Here is a 17,915-nt window from a genome sequence, read left to right on the forward strand (position 1 = left end):
CTTTACCAATTCGGCCATGGTGTGCAGCATATCTCCTTATGAGCTGGAAGACATGCCCTTGTTGGTTCCTGGCCTGCCTCCACTCAATTTTCCTTACCTGCCTACTTTTCTTAAGAAGCCAGATAGCCACCCAGAACTGAACCAGATCCTGACGCGGACAATGCTGATTGGTTCTTTGTAAAGACATTCGAGGTACTAGAACGCCAGGTATGACGAATGCTAATCTGGATTAATTATATTTCCCGTCCAACATCGAATAGTTTGACATGCTAATGTTGTCATACTATCAATCTGAAAATTAAATAATTACATATGCCAGACATTCGGTGCTTATCATTCCATTTTGACTCCTGCCTATGATATTCATGCAAAACATTCTTCCAAAGAGTTCAAATCTTGAATAAAAATTTCTTCCACTACATTTTAGAATTATATGACTTTCATAATTGTGCCACAATAAGTTCGTAAAACACTCCTAATGATCCAACAAGAAGACGTATTGGGAGGGGCAACAATGAAGCAATAAAGGGTAACAAATTAGTTCTTGAATCTGATGCTCCGGCTGATTCCTGCGTTGATTCCAGAGGTCTCCCCGCCGTAGGGACCAATAGGCTTCTTGACTTCTCTTACCTGTCCTTTTCTACGCTCTTGTGCTTTCTGGTGCTTCAACTGCGCAGAGAGAGAGAGAGAGAGAGAGAGAGAGAGAGAATTGAGTTAACAGAAAACATTTAGTATCCTGCAACATCAAATGTGCTAACTATTTGATCAAAATACCTTGTACTTCTTTCTTGGATTCTTGATCAGCTTCTTGCGAGCACGAGTAAGTCCTCTATTCTTCTCCATCTGGAGTAAATTTGGAGGAAGAGAAAATAATATGGTTAGACAAGAAATAATGGTAAATCTTAAATAACCGATCATACAAGCAAAGTTGAAATTGGCTCATGTTTACCTGATAAGTAATGTGGCGTTTTCCATCGATAGATTCAGTTTCGACAAAAGATGGAACTGTAGCGGACCTGCAGACGCAAACAAACTTTAGCAAACACAAATTACCAACTTGAAATCAACAACCACTATTTAAACACAAACACAAATTACATCATTTCATGACAGTGGGATGATGTAAACTAAAAACCGTAGCAATTAACTACAAAGCAAAAAACACCTTGAATAAATCTGAGATTTGGCAGCAAGTTTTGCAGCTCGTTTTTCTTTCACTTGTTCATAAAATTCATCTTCTGAATCTCCAGTTCCACTATCATCCATCTCAATATCTCCATCATCCGAAATAGCGCCATTTTCATCTCCAGCATCACCATCAGACTTGATTCCAGCTCCTGCCAATACTCGGAGCTCATGCTTTCTCCGCCTCTCCCCAATATCATCTCTCTGAGGTAAATCATCATCACCTGAGACAACCTTCTCATAAAGATAAAAAAAAATTAGCATAAAAAAGTTATTATTATTATTATTTTTTATAATCATAACTTGAAATTTGTCAACATAAACCAACATCAGGATTATGTATTCTTCTTTGGTTAAACAAAAATATAAGGAAAAATAGAAACCATGCCAGGTTATCCTGAATCCTGATTATATGTTAATATGCTGACACAAAACAACTTGACAACTAATGTTTGGATTGCATTCTCCACAAAACTGCAACACTAATATAGCAAAACAATATCCAGATGTAAATAAAGTTAGGGGATAGAAATGCAAAGACTTTTATCCTATTTGAATCTACCAAGAAAAATGAGGAGCACAATGATTAGCGATGAATCTCATAAATCTCACTATGGCTCGTAAACTCAGAAAGCAGTTAAAAAAACAAGAATTGATTAGGAAGACAGTAGTATTGAAGTTCATACCTTGGACTTATTTGGATTAGCACCAACAAGTTGGGAGCGCTTACTTGCACGCCCATTGGTCAATCCATGGATGGCGCCTTCAGCATTTACAGCGTCATCATCAAAATCATCATATGATTCAAGCTTCCTGTTTAATTCAAACTTTAGTTGAATTAGTCTTCACAGCATACGTACAAGCATATTTAAAAAAATATATAAGAGCATGTTGATACCCATTCAATGGCTTTAGAAGTTTCCGGGGTTTATCAGTTTTTGGAGTGATGGAACTGAAGACACCCTTCTGCTTCAACTTTTCCTCAAGGGCAGCTCTTACTTTCAACATTTTCATGCTCTGTACACCAACTTCATCATTCTACCACATACTAAAAAGTCAGCATAAGACAAATTGATAATCTTCATAAAGCCATAAAGAAAAAAGCAAAAACAAAACTTAGGAAAGAGAACAGAAACTGAAACTAGTTAACAGATCTGCCATGTATGATTTACCTGACATTTGCGCTTTCCCACCTTGTTCTGATTATCCTTCAGAGACTCCACCTTTTCCAACACAGCAATGTCATGTGGCTGCAGTGAATTAACGTATGAATCACACAAGAGATCATTACTAAATAATTATATATTGTATATTGCTGAAAGACAAGAAGATTAAAGCAGTAACTACCGCAGCTGCTTCTTCTGCCTCAACAAAGGCAGGTGGGCGACTGTAACCCTCAGCAAGAGAACCAGATGCTTCAGTAGCAGTCTCTTTACCTGACTTCACTACTGCTTCCATCCCATTATATTTGTTGAGAATTTCCTCAAAGTCAGATGGTAGATTCCCATCAAGTTGCTTCATCTGTTAAGTGAAACCCACATTAGCCCTTATCTTACTGAAGAACCGAAACAGCAGTGTACACTTCACATAAACCACTTTTGTAATTATGCTTGTGCTTAATCAAAAGCAACAGGAAAAGCAGAACCTATACTTCATAGGTAATATATTAAACTGATCTACAGGGCCCATTTTGGGGTAAGCTGACGTTAGACCCAAGGGTTGTCATTTTCATATTGCCACACATCAGTGCCAATTATAACGACCACCAACTCAGTTGTAAAATTCATCCTGATCGCAAATGTGGCCTTTCTTTTTGCAAATTCAATAAAAGGTAGTTCCATCAAATTGAACAAAAAATATACAGAAAGGTTTAGGCATTCATGCATCATAAGTTATACCCATCTATTCAAAGAGGCAGTGAACTTAATGGTCCAGATATGAACCATATTAATGATGTATCCATTGATCTCTGAAGGCTTTTGACTTTTATGTATGAAGAAACACTTTTACCTCATGCATCACAACTATGTACTAACAACTAACAAGTGGTTTCTGCTGTGATATTCAGTGTGCTATAGCCTATAGGTAAACCAACAGAAACAGCATCGCCAAAAGAAAAAGACCAATCAGAAACAGACAAATCCAACTAATCCTGTGCAGAGTATGGTCAAGAGAAGAGTTGTTTAGAATCCAGAGAAGGGACAAAACTACCCACCATATATTCCTCCAAGATTAATTACATACAACTTATTCGCGGATCATGCATATTCCATCCTTTGGAAAGAAACATATAAAAACATAGTAGTTGAGAGATTGGACCAAAAGCATGCTGTATTATATGCATATATAAGATGTATGCACTTTTGTTTTAATTGATACCTTAATTTCAAAAAGAAAACCATAAACAATAATTAGATCTGTATTTTTCTTTTGGTCTGAAATAAATAGATCTGTATAAGGCCAGCAAGCACAAGATGCTTTTTAAATTTAGCAAAGAAAACATGCTCAAGAGGGCAAGGGAGGGTGGTGTATTAAAGAGAAAAAGAAGACCTTATCCAACAAACTCTTGATCTCTATTAGGCGAGCAAGTACAGGATGATCACGAACTTGTTGGCCTTCGGACTTGAGAAGAAGGTAGAATGTTATGGCTTGGCAATAGGCCAGCAGAAGAAGCTGCTTTACCTCTAAATAGCGCATCCCTCCTTCCAACATGACCTCCCCATTTTTAACCTTCATAACAAGAAAACATCAATAATGCTTGACACCAAGTTATCAACCAAATTTAGCAAACAGAAGATAAATAAAAATGATAAAAGAGGGAAAGGGCTCCATTGTTACAGGTTAATCATATTATATCAAACAATAAGAATAAACCTAAAGTTACCCAGCATTCTGCTATCCAAATATTATATATTAAAACCATAACGACATATGTACAAGCCAAAGGACTTCTAAGTGATCCGACCGTGTATTCTTGAAGTCTTCATTGATTCATCATATATGCAAAAAAACACCCAAACCGGATCATTTTATTAAAATTATTATTTCTTTGAAAGCACCATGGGTCGTCTATTTATTTCATCACAATCTGATGTTTTTTACAATTTGGCTAAATTTTTTTCAAAGATGATCCATGAATGAAGACTTGAAAAATCAAAGATTTGGATTGTTGAAATACAATGAGGAGGCCCCACCCTCTGCATTGTATTTTAAGAATCCAAACCTTTCGGGATCCACGTCTTTATTCACAGATCCTCTTTGAAATAAAATTGACAAAATTAAGATATCTCATGATGATGAAATAAATAGACGAGCATGGTACTTTGAAAGAAACTCAAAAATGACTATCATTTCATCAAATGGTTAAATATTTTCCAATTTGGGTGATTTTTTGCAGAACTGATCAATGAAAGAAGATTTGAAGAATAGACAGTCGGATCATTCAAACCAAAAAGGGAAATAACAACGAGAAGAATGATACATTTAAACCAAAAATTGATTTGTCCATGTATCCAAACCAGATTCAAAAGACTATCCTGAAAAATTTCCTCATTACTCTTCCTAACAAACCCTCCATGCCAAGATGCCAACAGAGAGAAAAGCGATTCCAGTAACTCAGAGTTCTACCACGAGAAGCATGGAATAAAAGGCAAAAGAATAAAAGGAGTTATACCTTGCTTAAAAGTGGATTAACTCTGCTTTGAAGCTCTTCAAGTGCATCATTCAGCTCTGACAACAACCCAATTAATTCTGGAGCGGAACTGTAGGGAAAAATGATTAAGTAAGGAGGCCAAAGTATCCTACAGTAAAACTAAAATAAATACCAACCAAAAAAAAAAAAAAATCATGTGTGGATTTGCGATTAGCAACACAATAAGGCAATGAATTGAGCTTAAGAGCATTTGTAAAGCAGCAGAATACCACATTGCACAGAGAAATCACACTTCTCTCAGCAACCAAACAAAAAAAAATATAATATGAAAGTGTCAAATATAAGCACATATCATCGTACAAAACCTATATAAAAAGCCTGATGCCTTCTCCCCGAAGACAACAATTGGCACTTCAACCTATTCCTCAATTTCTAAAACAATATTGTTCCTATTATAACCTATACTATCATGTCACCTTGATTTTATTGACATTTATTTTCTTTCTTTGTTGACATTTATTCTCTTTCTTTGTTGACATTGCAACAATAACAATTGCTGACGAGAACTGCATACAAGAGAAAATAGATAAGGAAGACAAAATAACAAAAATAGAGATCTTTAGATCAATATAATTTTTTTTTAAAAATATCTTAATATAAAAGAAAATATAAGATAAGCATAGTAAAAAAAAATCAGATGCAGTTTTAATAGTGGATGTGCACCTCATATTAAAAGTGGATGTGCTTCCAAATTGCCCCAACTAATATTTCAAAACCTCATTTAATATATGGTAGAAGTAGTTAAAAAAACATTAAAATAGACTATTATGACTCCACCCTCAAGTTAAAACAGACAAAAGAAGGGAAGAAACACCCTTGATTTCTTTAACGTTCTGTTCAAGCCCAACATGAATTTCTGGTCCTAGGGCATTTCAACAAATAGCAAATGCAATTCATTAAAAAATTAATTAATTCCAAACACGTTGGAGGAAGGAAACCTCCATCCCTCCTCGTGAGATGCAGACGACAGTCAATATGTGATGCTTTAAATTAATGATTAGGAAGCAAAGGAGCCTCAACACACAAGATGTATTGATCTACTGAGCAAGTCAAGCTTTGATTCCCTCGGCATCTACAGCCAAGGAATTCTTGAGTTGTTAGATTTGTTGGGAAACTTTTCAGGTTTGATGAGAATGAGTGACTAAACAAATAATAGATCCATATACCAAACTGGATAGAGAGAAATCATGTATAATATATATATATTTTTTAATGTCAATGAAAAACCTTATACAAATTTATAAATAAACCCAATCCTAGACATGTATTTATAAAAAAACCCAAGCACTATTTAAACATAGAAACACACCCAAAATCAACCCCAAAGTCAACTTTTTGGGTGTGTTTATAAATGGGTTTTGAGTGTGTATAATGATGAGTTTTGGGTGTGTTTATATGTTTAAATAGTGCTTGGGTTTTTTTATAATTTCAACCCCCATTTTGGGTGTTTTAGTGAAACTCCCAAAACCTTACCTATATAAAACATCCATTTTCTCCTCCTTTGACAAAGAATTCAAGTCTTTCTTCACCTCCTCATAAGCTGTACCCATGTCATCTGAAACTTCAATTCCCATTGGAGACTTCTTTGTACTTTTTCCCTTACATGAAATTTCCTGCAGAAATGAAAGAATTTGATGATATGCCATTTGTAAGAACATTTACATCATAATACCCGCCTTTGAACAGAAACTTGTAAATAATTAAGTTCACCATCACTTCCCATTACAAGGAGAGACTCAAAAAAAACTGATGATCCAACAAAACCAAAGAAACAACCGTATTTGCAAACCCCACCTCAAAAGTTAATTTGGCATCACTCTCATTTTGACATATATCCTCAAGCCCAAAGTCTTCCCGCGTTGCTGATTTTGCCCTTTCTCTTTGCAGCCTCAGCACTTCTGCCTCTTCCTCTTTCGCAGACTCATCGCCACTTGATTGTTGCTTCATCAATAAAAAATAAAATCTAATTTAAATAAAACCCTAAATCTTATTAATATATAAACACAGGAATCCAGTTATGCACATTCGATTGAATTTGAATGGGGAAAGAACAAGCATCACTGGAAAATGGTCAGCAGTAAATTTGTAATAAATAAAAAACATGAATAGAAGTAGGTAAGCAGACAGATATGCACAGAGATATATATATATATATATATATATATGGAGAGAGGGAGACAGACAGGCAGACAGACATTTAGAACTTAAAGACCATGCCCTCACCTCAAAATCACGATTATCAGCATCATAATATTGCTGCTTCCTTCCACCCCATACAGAGTTTTGATCTTCCTCATCCTCTTCATCATCATCATGCATTTCATCCTCAACTCCACCAAACTTTGCCGTTAAAAACTTTTGCTGCCTAACAACTGCAGGCAATACATAAATAAGAAACAAGTTATGTAAACTCTAAACCAGGTATATAACTTGTAAGAGGAGTTGTTGGAAGTAACTACAGAAATATAACAATTTTTTCACCTAAAACACAAAAAGTGTGCAGGTGGTATAATGGAGTTGAACCAAGGGATTTTGTACAAATGATGAGGACAGAGTCATCCATACAATGAACATAGAGCAAAGAGCAAATCATGTGAATTTCATTATACGCACCCTGTCACAGTGGTGACATAACGAAGTTCACAAAATTTCAACACACCGCTAACGCACAACAATATTAGGAACTTGTAACGTGCCTCTAAAAGGTCACACAATCTATAGAATCAAATAATAAAAGGACATGATTCTATTCTAACAATTCAAGAAAACTTGATTTCTTTTACGCTTGACAACTTGAAGTCGAATTGTCAAAGAACCACTGAGCTTATAGTAGGTCAACAAAGAACTATGGCATAAAAAAATACAACCAAATGACATTTTTATTTTAATGAGAAATCAAAAGATCTTAAACCATCTTCCTTACTTTTTGCAGCAAAGCCAGTATCTTGGGTGTCATCATCGTCACCATCATTAATATTCTGTAAACAGTATCAGCAATACTAAATTAAAATCTGAAAATACAGATATCAATAATTACTTTGAAATTAGGAGATGAAAACGAAGTTCAGAAGTTGATATCCCAATTCTATTCATAAAACTCACTGAAAAGAAGAAAACAAACACTATCAAAAACATCACAGAGTTGTATCGATCTCTGTAACAGGTCCACAGAAACTATTAAAACTTGATGAAAGGGAAAATAATAAAAAAGAAAACCTCAAAGTCAAAGACAGGTTGCTCGTTATCTTCATCGGAATCCTCAGCCTCTTCATTAATGTCCAGAGGAACAATATCTCTTTGTTTGTGAACTGCAACCAAAGAATTTGCAAAATCAATCACTTACTTTTCCAAATAAGAATATGCACAAGAAACGATTTTAAAATATTACGTTAAATTAAGTGCACATTGAACACATCACTTTCTCTCTCCAAATTACACGGGTTGACTACAGTAAACATATAAGAATGTCCAAAAATAATTTTCAGAAAACCAACTCCGTGATCAAATAGGTACTGAACAAACACCAACTCAACTATCAGTACCACAAAATAAATTTCACCACAAAAAAGTACAATTTAAAAAAAAATCATAGAATTAATCAACATACATGCATCAATTTCGTCGTCCATGTCATCTTCAATGACACCATTTTCATCACGGAGCTTTCTCTTATTAGGCTTTCCATCGACTTTCTTCTGACTCTTTCCTCTCTTGCCCATTTTCTTGAAACCTTCAGATAAGATATACAATCAAAGCATGAAGATAATTAGTTGTAGGTGTTAGGTTTCCTTCGCTAACTTGGAAAACAATGACAGTAGTAAAATTAATAGATTGAAAAATATGAACATGGAGGTGTTTGATTCACACCCAAAACTATTTTGAAAACAATTTAGAATTGGTACTTTGATATTTACTAAGAGGTATCGATCTGGAACGAATGATAGAACAGTACCTGATAGACGGCGTCCCTGCTACAGAATAGTACCGGACCGCCGACAGCAGACGAGCAATCGAGCGCACGTGAGGGAGAGTGCTATAGCTGATGAACCCTTTTGGACGAATGGATTAGATGTGATAAATGGATAGGCCTTTTTGGACGAATGGATTCGAAGAGCAGTTCAAGCGGACAGCCCAGCCCAGGCAAAATGGCCCCTGGTCTCCCAAAATCAGCTCCAGCGGTGACATCCAGCCCAGGCAAGAGCCCATCAAGCGTGGGCAAGATAGGCCAAGCTGCTGTATGAGAGCGCTGACATCAGCAAAGAAAAAAAAAATTTAATCGAAAAAAATGTTGAAAAATTACCCAAAAAATTCAGAATTTATTTTACATATCTAGAAAATTTGTAGTTATTAATCTCATACATATAAACAAAATTAATCCCATATTAATAGTAATTTCTCTTGGGTTGCCATAGCAATAAATGGAAAAGTACAAAAAAAAATTACTAAGGCATATACTACTATTCACATGAACAATGGCCACCCTTACTTGCCCTTGCCCTTTGTCATGACAAATGGATGAAAGTGTTCTAAGGAGGAACGTATTAGAAGTTGGGTGGGTGGGTGTGTCAATATATTAAAAGTACAAAATATTACATGAGAACACCGTTGGATCTAATCTAACGACTATGTGAAAAGCAATTGTAAGTGAAAGTGTTGTATTAAAACGAGGCCTACTTCTCTCTCCTCCCTCCAAAACGTTCACTCCAAAACAAACATCCCCTCCAAACCAGCTGTTCGCTTTATTCAATTAGGAGGCCAATTTTTTTTATCAGCTTTGATTGAGGAAGAGCAATAACACTGAAGAGAGAGCGCCCATGTTATTCCTTATTCGATTCGAGAAAGAACACAGAAGTATAGCCCTCATTTTTCTGGCTTTCTTATTTAAACGAAACAAAGTGTTCGTCTATTTTATATTTTCATCTTTATGGTTTGGTCTTTCTGGTCGGAACATTCGTCCATCCTTGAGAAACGTCGAAGCTGACATTGAGTTGGAAATGGTGACCGCGACCGTTGTGGATCTGTTCTCTTAATTTTGAAATCCTTGAGCATGGTCGAAATAGGGGTTGAAGAAGATGAAAAGCGTTTGGGGTTGACATCCGAATCCAAAAGGGCGACATTGTCATATTTGTAGAAATTTTGAAGTTGGAAATCACTTACGAGGTAAGTGATATACTGTATTTATCAATTTTAGTATTGGGCATAAGTATGGGTTACACTAGTTTGTATGTAGGTCTTTAATGTTTCACCAGAGAATCATTTTCATATCATATGTTAGTTAATATATATTTTAAAGCTCTTTGAAAGCATGTGCCAATGTTGGTATGATGGTGGTGAATTCAAGGTTAAATTGCAAGAATTGTGAAATGGAGTGTGAAAGATAGGTGACACAAGAAGTAAGTTCGGAGTTGAAACCAAAATTGGGACTTGAATTTGATTGTTGTGAGGATGTGTTCAATTTCTATAATATTTATGCCGTGAAAGCCGGATTCGGCATTCGGTGTTCTACATCGAGAACGTGCACATTGACAAGAGGGGTAACAAGGAAAGAATATGTATGTTGTAAACAAGGATATTCGTCGATAAGCACTATTAGTCATAAGAGAAGACATCGAGGTTGTGCTCGAACTGGTTGCAAGGCTAAACTTGAGATTTTGGAATTAAAAGACAAGAATAAGTACATTGTTATAGGATTTAATAAGGTACACAACCATGACATGACCACAGTTGATAAAGTCCATCTATTGAGATCTCACCGTAATTTAACAGAGTCTACAAAAGTCTATAGTGCACATATGAGCAAAGTTAATATCCATGTACATAAACAGGTAAGCCTTCTTGAGGTGCAAGTAGGGGGATTGGAAAATGTTGAGTTTGTTAAGAGAGATATCTATAATTATGTAAGGGACGTGCATGGAGAGATGATTGGGCATGATGCAGAGTTGCTTTAGGAGCTTTTTTTGGCTAAGCAAGAAAAGAATGAATCCTTATATTTCAAGATGGAGGCAGATTCGGAAGGAAGGATGAGTAATGTTTTCTGGTCAGATGCAAGGTCAAGACAAGCTTATGGATTTTTTGGAGATGTGGTGGTATTTGATACGACGTTCAACACGAACTGTTATGGGATGGTCTTTGCGCCTTTGTTAGGCATTAATAACCATCGTCATGCATTATTGTTTGGTTGTGCATTCCTAACTAGTGAAACCACAGATTCATTTGTATGGTTGTTCTAGGAATTCAAGAAAGCCATTCTAAGTAAGCCACCCAAAATTATCATCACTGATCAAGATGCAGGCATGTCAAAGGCAATTGTTGTAACTCTCCTGAAAACATTCCATAGATATTGCATATGGCATATCTTGAATAAGTTTACGAAGAAACCCGACTTTGAAGAATGTTTTTCTGAAATGTGCAAATGCATATGGGATATGGACATGAAAGAAGAATTAGATGCAAAATGGGACGAAATCATCACAAACAATGGGCTGAAAGACCATCCGTGGTTGAGCTCAATTCATGCTTTGCGGGAGAATTAGGTTCCATCATATGTAAAACATGTGTTTTCGGCTAGGATGTCAAAGTTGTCATTCATTTTTCAAACAATATGTTCACCGAAAAAACACATTGATGGAATTCATTGTACGTTTTGAAAGAGCTCTTGGTTCACAGAGACACAAGGAGTTAATAGCTGATCATGTTGATAACAATGAAAAACCTCCACTGCCATTTCGAATACCAATGCAACATCAAATGACACGCATTTACACTCGGACAATTTTTGAAATGTTTGAGAGGGAAAACTTCAGAAGTCTTTTATGTTTGTTCGAACTTATAGAGCAAGATTAGACCTACTGTGGGTACAAAGTAAGTGAGCGGGTAAATCAATCACTTACTTTTCCAAATAAGAATATGCACAAGTAACGATTTTAAAATATAATTACGTTAAAGGGAAAGTGAACATTGAACACATCACTTTCTCTCTCCAAATTACATGGGGTGACTACAGTAAACATATAACAATGTCCAAAAATAATTTTCAGAAAACCAACTTCGTGATCAAATAGGTACTGAACAAACACCAACTCAACTATCAGTATCAGAAAATAAATTTCACCACAAAAAAGTACAATTAAAAAAAATCATAGAATTAATCAACATACATGCATCAATTTCGTCGTCCATGTCATCTTCAATGACCCTATTTTCATCACGGAGCTTTCTCTTATTAGGCTTTCCATTGACTTGCTTCTGACTCTTTCCTCTCTTGCCCATTTTCTTGCAACCTTCAAATAAGATATACAATCAAAGCATGAAGGTAATTAGCTGTAGGTGTTAGGTTTCCTTCTGCTAACTGGAAAAACAATGACAGTAGTAAAATTAATAGATTGAAAAATATGAACATGGGGGTGTTTGATTCACACCCAAAACTATTTAGAAAACAATTCGTCCAAATAAAGTATGAAAATATTGTTTAAACAATCCAATCCAAATTGAATAGAAGTGGTATTTTGATATTTCCTAAGAGTCACTAAATTGAAAAGAAAAAAAACTCAGAACATCCCCATACAGTACCAATATGGAACGAAAGATTTAACGACTCGGTTCTAGAGGAGAGAACGATGCACGATAGACGGCGTCGCTGCTTGAAAGTATTTGGCGCGCAGCGAGCAATTAGGTGATGGGCCTTTTTGGACGAATGGGTTGAAGAGGTGGGATGCGTGATAAATGGATAGGTGTAAGAGCGGTTCCAAAGCCCAGGCAAGAGGCCCGGGTCTCCCAAAATCAGCTCAATGGTGACATCCGGCCGAAGAGGGGTCCATCAAGGGCAAGGCCCAAGGCAAGATAGCCCGAGCTATTGTCGATTGACGCCTTGATAAAGAAAACAAATCTGAAAAAATCGAAAAAAAATTCTGAAAAATTACCAAAAAAATCCATAATTTTTTATATACATACCTAGTAAATTTTTATTTATTAATCTTATGCATATAAATAAAATTAATCCCTTGTGAATAGTAATTACTTTTGGGTTGCCGTGGCAATGAGTGAAAAAGTATAAAAAAATTGTTATGGCACTACTATTCATATGAACAGTAACGGCCATTACTTGCCCTTTCCAAATGGGTGGGTGAGTATGTCAATATAATAAAGGCCAAATTGTAGCAATGGTCCCTAAACTATACCCAAACTTTACTTTTCGTCCCTCCTTTTGATACATTGTTACCGTCGTACGTTAATTATGTCTCCAGTTGCAGAATTCGTCCTTGCCGTCATCTCTGTCAAATTTTTCGTTTAATTTGAGGGCATATTTGTCTTTTCAAGTGGTGGATTGAACAAAGGCATGTCCATATCAGCAACTTCTCAAACTTTGGCGAAAAAAAATTACAAAGGGAAAGGAGAAGAAGAAGATGTCGCAGGTTCGGGCAGTAACACATGGAAGCTTTGCGAGTGTGGGGGTGCCATTAAAAGATGGACTTCATGGACAGATTCGAATCTTGGGAGAAGATTTGAGGCTTGTGAGAATAATCGGGTAAGTCACTTTGTCTGACATTTTGTGTTTTTTCTCTGGAATTTTGTGGTTTTTGGTCCACGGGTTTTAGATCTAACCCTGGATATGGAAAATTCTTCAGAAGAACAGAGGCAAAGGTCATTATTGGGAGTGGGTGGACAAAGAGATATGCCCACGAGGAAAGGAAGTTCTTCTTGGGTTGCTAAGAAGAATGAGAGGTATGGAGCAAGAGCTGAATGAAATAGAAGAAGATAATGAAGGACTGAGAGAGAAACTCAGAGCAATTGAGCAAGAAAACAAGGAATTGACAACAATAGTTGGAAGATTGGGAAGGCAGAGAATGAAGATGGATGAGAAAATTATGGTGTATCGACATAGAGGGAAACTAATGTGGGTGGGTCTGTTTATGGCATGAGTTCTTGGTGTCATGGTTGCAATGTTGATGATTAAGATCCTAAATTTGTCTGAAAAAATTCCAGAGAATTTGATGATCAAATAGTGAAATGTGTAATGTAATGTGTTTGGCACATTTGTGCCATTTGCATAACTTGAATCCAAAGTTTGGTAAATTTCTTCCATTTGTGCCATTTGTGTCATTGTAATGTGCAAGTGTATAAGAACATCCCTTAAGATAAGTTATAATTTGGCAATTGCATAACTTGATTCCAAAGCTTACATTAGTTCCAATTGCATACTCCAAATACATAACCAAATTTCAATCAGAGTTATATGCTCAAAATATGCCAACCAATATCCAATGCTAGCCCTGGATAGCAAAACATGGTGAGAAAAGCTAACCCAAACATCAAACCTAACCAGCAAAACACCAAATTGTTCAAAACATCACTTTCAAATTCCCACCTAACCAAAAACTCAAGCAATTACACATCAAAAACTCCAACCTAACCAAAAAGTCTAGCAATTCCACATCATGATGTTTGGATTTAGGAACATAATCATGGTCTCCAAGGTCTAGCCTTATTTGCAGGAGATTTATATATGATACCGTGGCTTGAAACTGGCTGAGGTGAAGATTGGTCAGTTTTGGGTGGTCTAATCCTCTTTGTAGGAAATTTAAATCTTCTATGCCGGGCTTGAAAACGGCTGAGGTGAAGATTGGTCAGTGTTTGGTGGTCTTAAAACAAGTTGAGATGATGATTGCACAATGTTTGGTGGTGATGAAAAGGATGAATCTCCATTGTTTGGGAAGGGTTGTGATGCAACTGGTGTTTTCCTTTTTTCATTCTCATCTCCAACCTTCAACAACATATAGCAAAACAATATGAAAAACATAATTTGAAAACACGAAGTTATGAAACAGTCAATAAGATGTCACACTTACTGATGAAGAGCTAGGTTGTTTGCCCCTTCCTATACCACCACTACCCCTTATTGCACCTCTATGTACACCCCTTCCTCTGCCTCTTGCAGGCCCGGTTGGCCCATTAGATTGGTCCTACAATGAAAAAAACTTGGTGTCAGTTATTGGGCCCAATACATATTGCATAGTAACCCTAATACATAAAGCTACCTTAACTACCTCAGTTACCTCTTGGTTGCTAGAATTGGCAGCATCTCCTTGTTTAAAGTGTCCTATTTTATTGTGTCCTTCCTAGCCACAAATAGAACACCTGATCTTGATAAAAACCCTTCTCAATTTTGCAGGGGTGGAATGTAATTAGGTGGTATAAGATTTGGGGGGACTGGAACATGTACTTCAACCTCACAAGGGTCTTTATTTCTTGATTTCTTCGTCTTCCAGGCTGGGTCTTGTAAGGAGGAGGTCTAATTGGAGGCAAATTTGTCTTCTTCCATTGATCCATGAATGGCACAGGGTGGACAATTGGATCATATGAGGAGAGGTAAGTAGTTTGGCTATAACACTCATGTGCATAGTCAAACACATTTTCTTGTCTGTGGAAAATACAAGAAATTGCATGTAAGCATGAGATCCCACACAAATCCCATCTTCTGCAAGAGCAAGTCTTTGCTCTTAGATCCACAACAAACTCACCCCCATACATATGAGACACTTGGTATTTCTTCTCACCTGCTAGCCTGGGAATACAAATAGTCATCCACACAATTGTCTGCAAAGCACACCTACCCCTACACAATTTTCCAACAAACTAAAATAGTGAAGTTCTAAAGTGCATAGCTCGGGTTTATCTAACAGAAAAAACAACATCACTTTGGTTACAACATCTGACAAGAAAACAATATTTTGACAGCTTTGAAACCACATTTTCTTGCCTCAAACCAAGGACAACAACACAGGACCACACATATAGCCAAACCAAAGACAACAACACAGGACCACACATAGAGCCAAACCAAGGACAACAACACAGGACCACACATATGCAGACAAAGCTTAAACCTATAAAATATTAAATGCACTAAGTTAAAGTTGTAGTAACTTACCATACTTCAGATGGTCTATAGACCACCTAAACACTGTCCCCATGTGAAGTATCTTTGTAACCACTTTGTACACACTGAAACACTGTCACTTTCGACTGTCCCAAAACAGAACCCTCGAATCTTCAATAATGCACTAATACTTCAATCAACACTGTCTCCCTTTCAAATATGGCACTTTCGACCACAAATCGCACTTTGAAACATCGCAATCAAGAAACCCTACCCCCTTTTAACCTTTTCCCCTTTTCGCTCGCTTTTTCCTCTGTTTGAAGTGAACTCTCAGTTTCAAAATCACAAAACATGACAAGGTTTCGCTTTCAACATCGGTTGAATCCCTTTAACGTCGAAAATACTTTTTTGTCCATGCCAATTAGGACTTGTCCATGCCACCTCATCAAATTAAACGAAAAATTTGACAGAGATGATGGCAAGGACGGATTTTGCAACTAGAGGCATAATTAACGTACGACGGTAACAATTTATCAAAAGGAGGGACGGAAAGTAAAGTTTAGGTATAGTCCAGGGACCATTGCTACAATTTGGCCTATAATAAAAGTACTGCTTTTAGTTTCAAGAATTCAGTCCCATTCTCCTGGACATTATGATCTAAGAAAGTTGTGGTTACCTACTCTTGGATCTAATCTAGTGAATAAGAAAACATCAACTTTTCTTGAAAATACAATATCGTTGTAATAACCCAAGTCTGGGTTCATGAATTGAAAAAGAAAAAAGAAAAAAAAGGGCTATCGTCAAAAGATCCCTTGAAGGTTTGGGGTCATTCTCAATTTGTGACATTGAGTTTCAATTTCATCAATTAACACCTCATAGTTTTTAAATCTGACTAATTTAAACCTTCCGTTAAGTTGACCGTTTGGTCACCACAAACCAATTCCTAAAATATATATATATATAATAATAATAATAATAATAATAAAGTAACATAAAACAAAATAAAAAAAGCTTTTAAAAAACATAAAGGGGGTAAATTCAATTGATATTTTAACATATTGTAATTACATGATTTTAATATAACAAATTTCAACCAGATTTGTAATTATATTATTTTACTTATGATTTTAATAGAATGCAATTACATAATTTTACTTATGATTTTATTCACTTAGGATTTTACTTATGATTTTAATATATTACAATTAGAGGATTTTACTTTATATTCTTTTGGATCCGGTCTCGTGGCCAACCGTGGCCTGTGGTGGTTGCGGTGGCTCTTGGAGCCATCAATTGGACTGAGAAAGCGGGAGAGGGAGGGGGTGTCGCACCAAGAGAGAGAGGAAGGATTTAAAAGCTGACTTGGCAAATTACCATTTTGCCTCTCCATATATTTGATCATATTTTCTTCGTTATAACTCGGATTTGAGCCCACAACGTGTCTACGGACTCATATCGTCGAGCTCTACGCAATGGTATCACTGAAATCCCCAAATTCCTTCCCGGTTAAAAAGTAAACTTTTAAACTACTAAAATATTCTAGGGGCATAATGGTCTTTTACTATAATAAATTAATAATTAAATATTAATTAAGGACCGGTTTGTTACAACAACCCTTCTTGCAAGTCCCGTAAATTTACGTGGCTTGAGCCCATTTGAGTTTATTGAGTGGTTTGATACAAAGGAAGCTACTTGGCATTTCAAAGATGCATGTAGAATGTGTTTTTCACGCTTGGACAACATAACATCGGTCAAAAGCTTGAATTGCACACCAACTGGAAGCTTGTATGGTCTTTACGCTTGGTAAATGAGTAGGCTGCATGTGCTGTGCTAAATTAGACTTTCGCTCATCATGGTACAAATATTATCAATAATTAATTATTTTAAATCCTTGCTGTCATGTGTCGTGTTTGATACGTTGCACATGTTCGGGCAAAGCTTTTGTTATGGGCATGGGATTCGTTGGCCTTTGAGCACGTTAGGCCTCTGAATCGTTTGGGCCTCAACTCCATTTATAGACTCTTTGATGGAATGTGGCAGGATTACTGTGTGCAAAGGCATTCGTGATGACGCTTCAGCAAATTTGGGACCATATTTGGCATTTGCACTGGGATTTTGTTGTAATAATTTTTTGGATTAACT

At 36.3% G+C, this 17,915-nt stretch overlaps 1 protein-coding gene across 1 annotated transcript; it reads right to left on the reverse strand.

The window, feature by feature from the left end:
- Positions 1-396: 396 nt before the first annotated feature.
- On the reverse strand, positions 397-9,007 carry EMB2777 (Sas10/U3 ribonucleoprotein (Utp) family protein). Its single transcript, XM_008224284.3, has 17 exons — positions 8,850-9,007; positions 8,505-8,627; positions 8,114-8,205; positions 7,821-7,875; positions 7,121-7,269; positions 6,692-6,838; positions 6,371-6,510; positions 4,859-4,946; positions 3,736-3,915; positions 2,533-2,706; positions 2,358-2,435; positions 2,084-2,223; positions 1,872-1,998; positions 1,166-1,419; positions 950-1,016; positions 775-843; positions 397-669 (listed from the first exon to the last, which is right to left on the reverse strand). Exons 2-17 carry the CDS (start codon positions 8,614-8,616, stop codon positions 538-540), a joined length of 2,004 nt encoding a protein of 667 aa, XP_008222506.2. The 5' UTR covers positions 8,617-8,627; positions 8,850-9,007; the 3' UTR covers positions 397-537.
- Between the last annotated feature and the right edge of the window lie 8,908 nt (positions 9,008-17,915).

Source organism: Prunus mume, linkage group LG2 (genome assembly GCF_029339155.1).
Source record: "Prunus mume cultivar Tortuosa linkage group LG2, ASM2933915v1, whole genome shotgun sequence".
Lineage (NCBI taxonomy): Eukaryota > Viridiplantae > Streptophyta > Magnoliopsida > Rosales > Rosaceae > Prunus > Prunus mume.

Coding starts and splice junctions, on each gene's coding strand:
- EMB2777 (XM_008224284.3), bottom strand. CDS start 8,616: ATGGGCAAGAGAGGAAAGAGTCAGAAGAAAGTCGATGGAAAGCCTAAT. Junction 6,839..7,120: donor CTGATAATCGTGATTTTGAG/GTGAGGGCATGG, acceptor TTATTGATGAAG/CAACAATCAAGTGGCGATGA. Junction 2,224..2,357: donor TGGGAAAGCGCAAATGTCAG/GTAAATCATACA, acceptor AGTATGTGGTAG/AATGATGAAGTTGGTGTACA.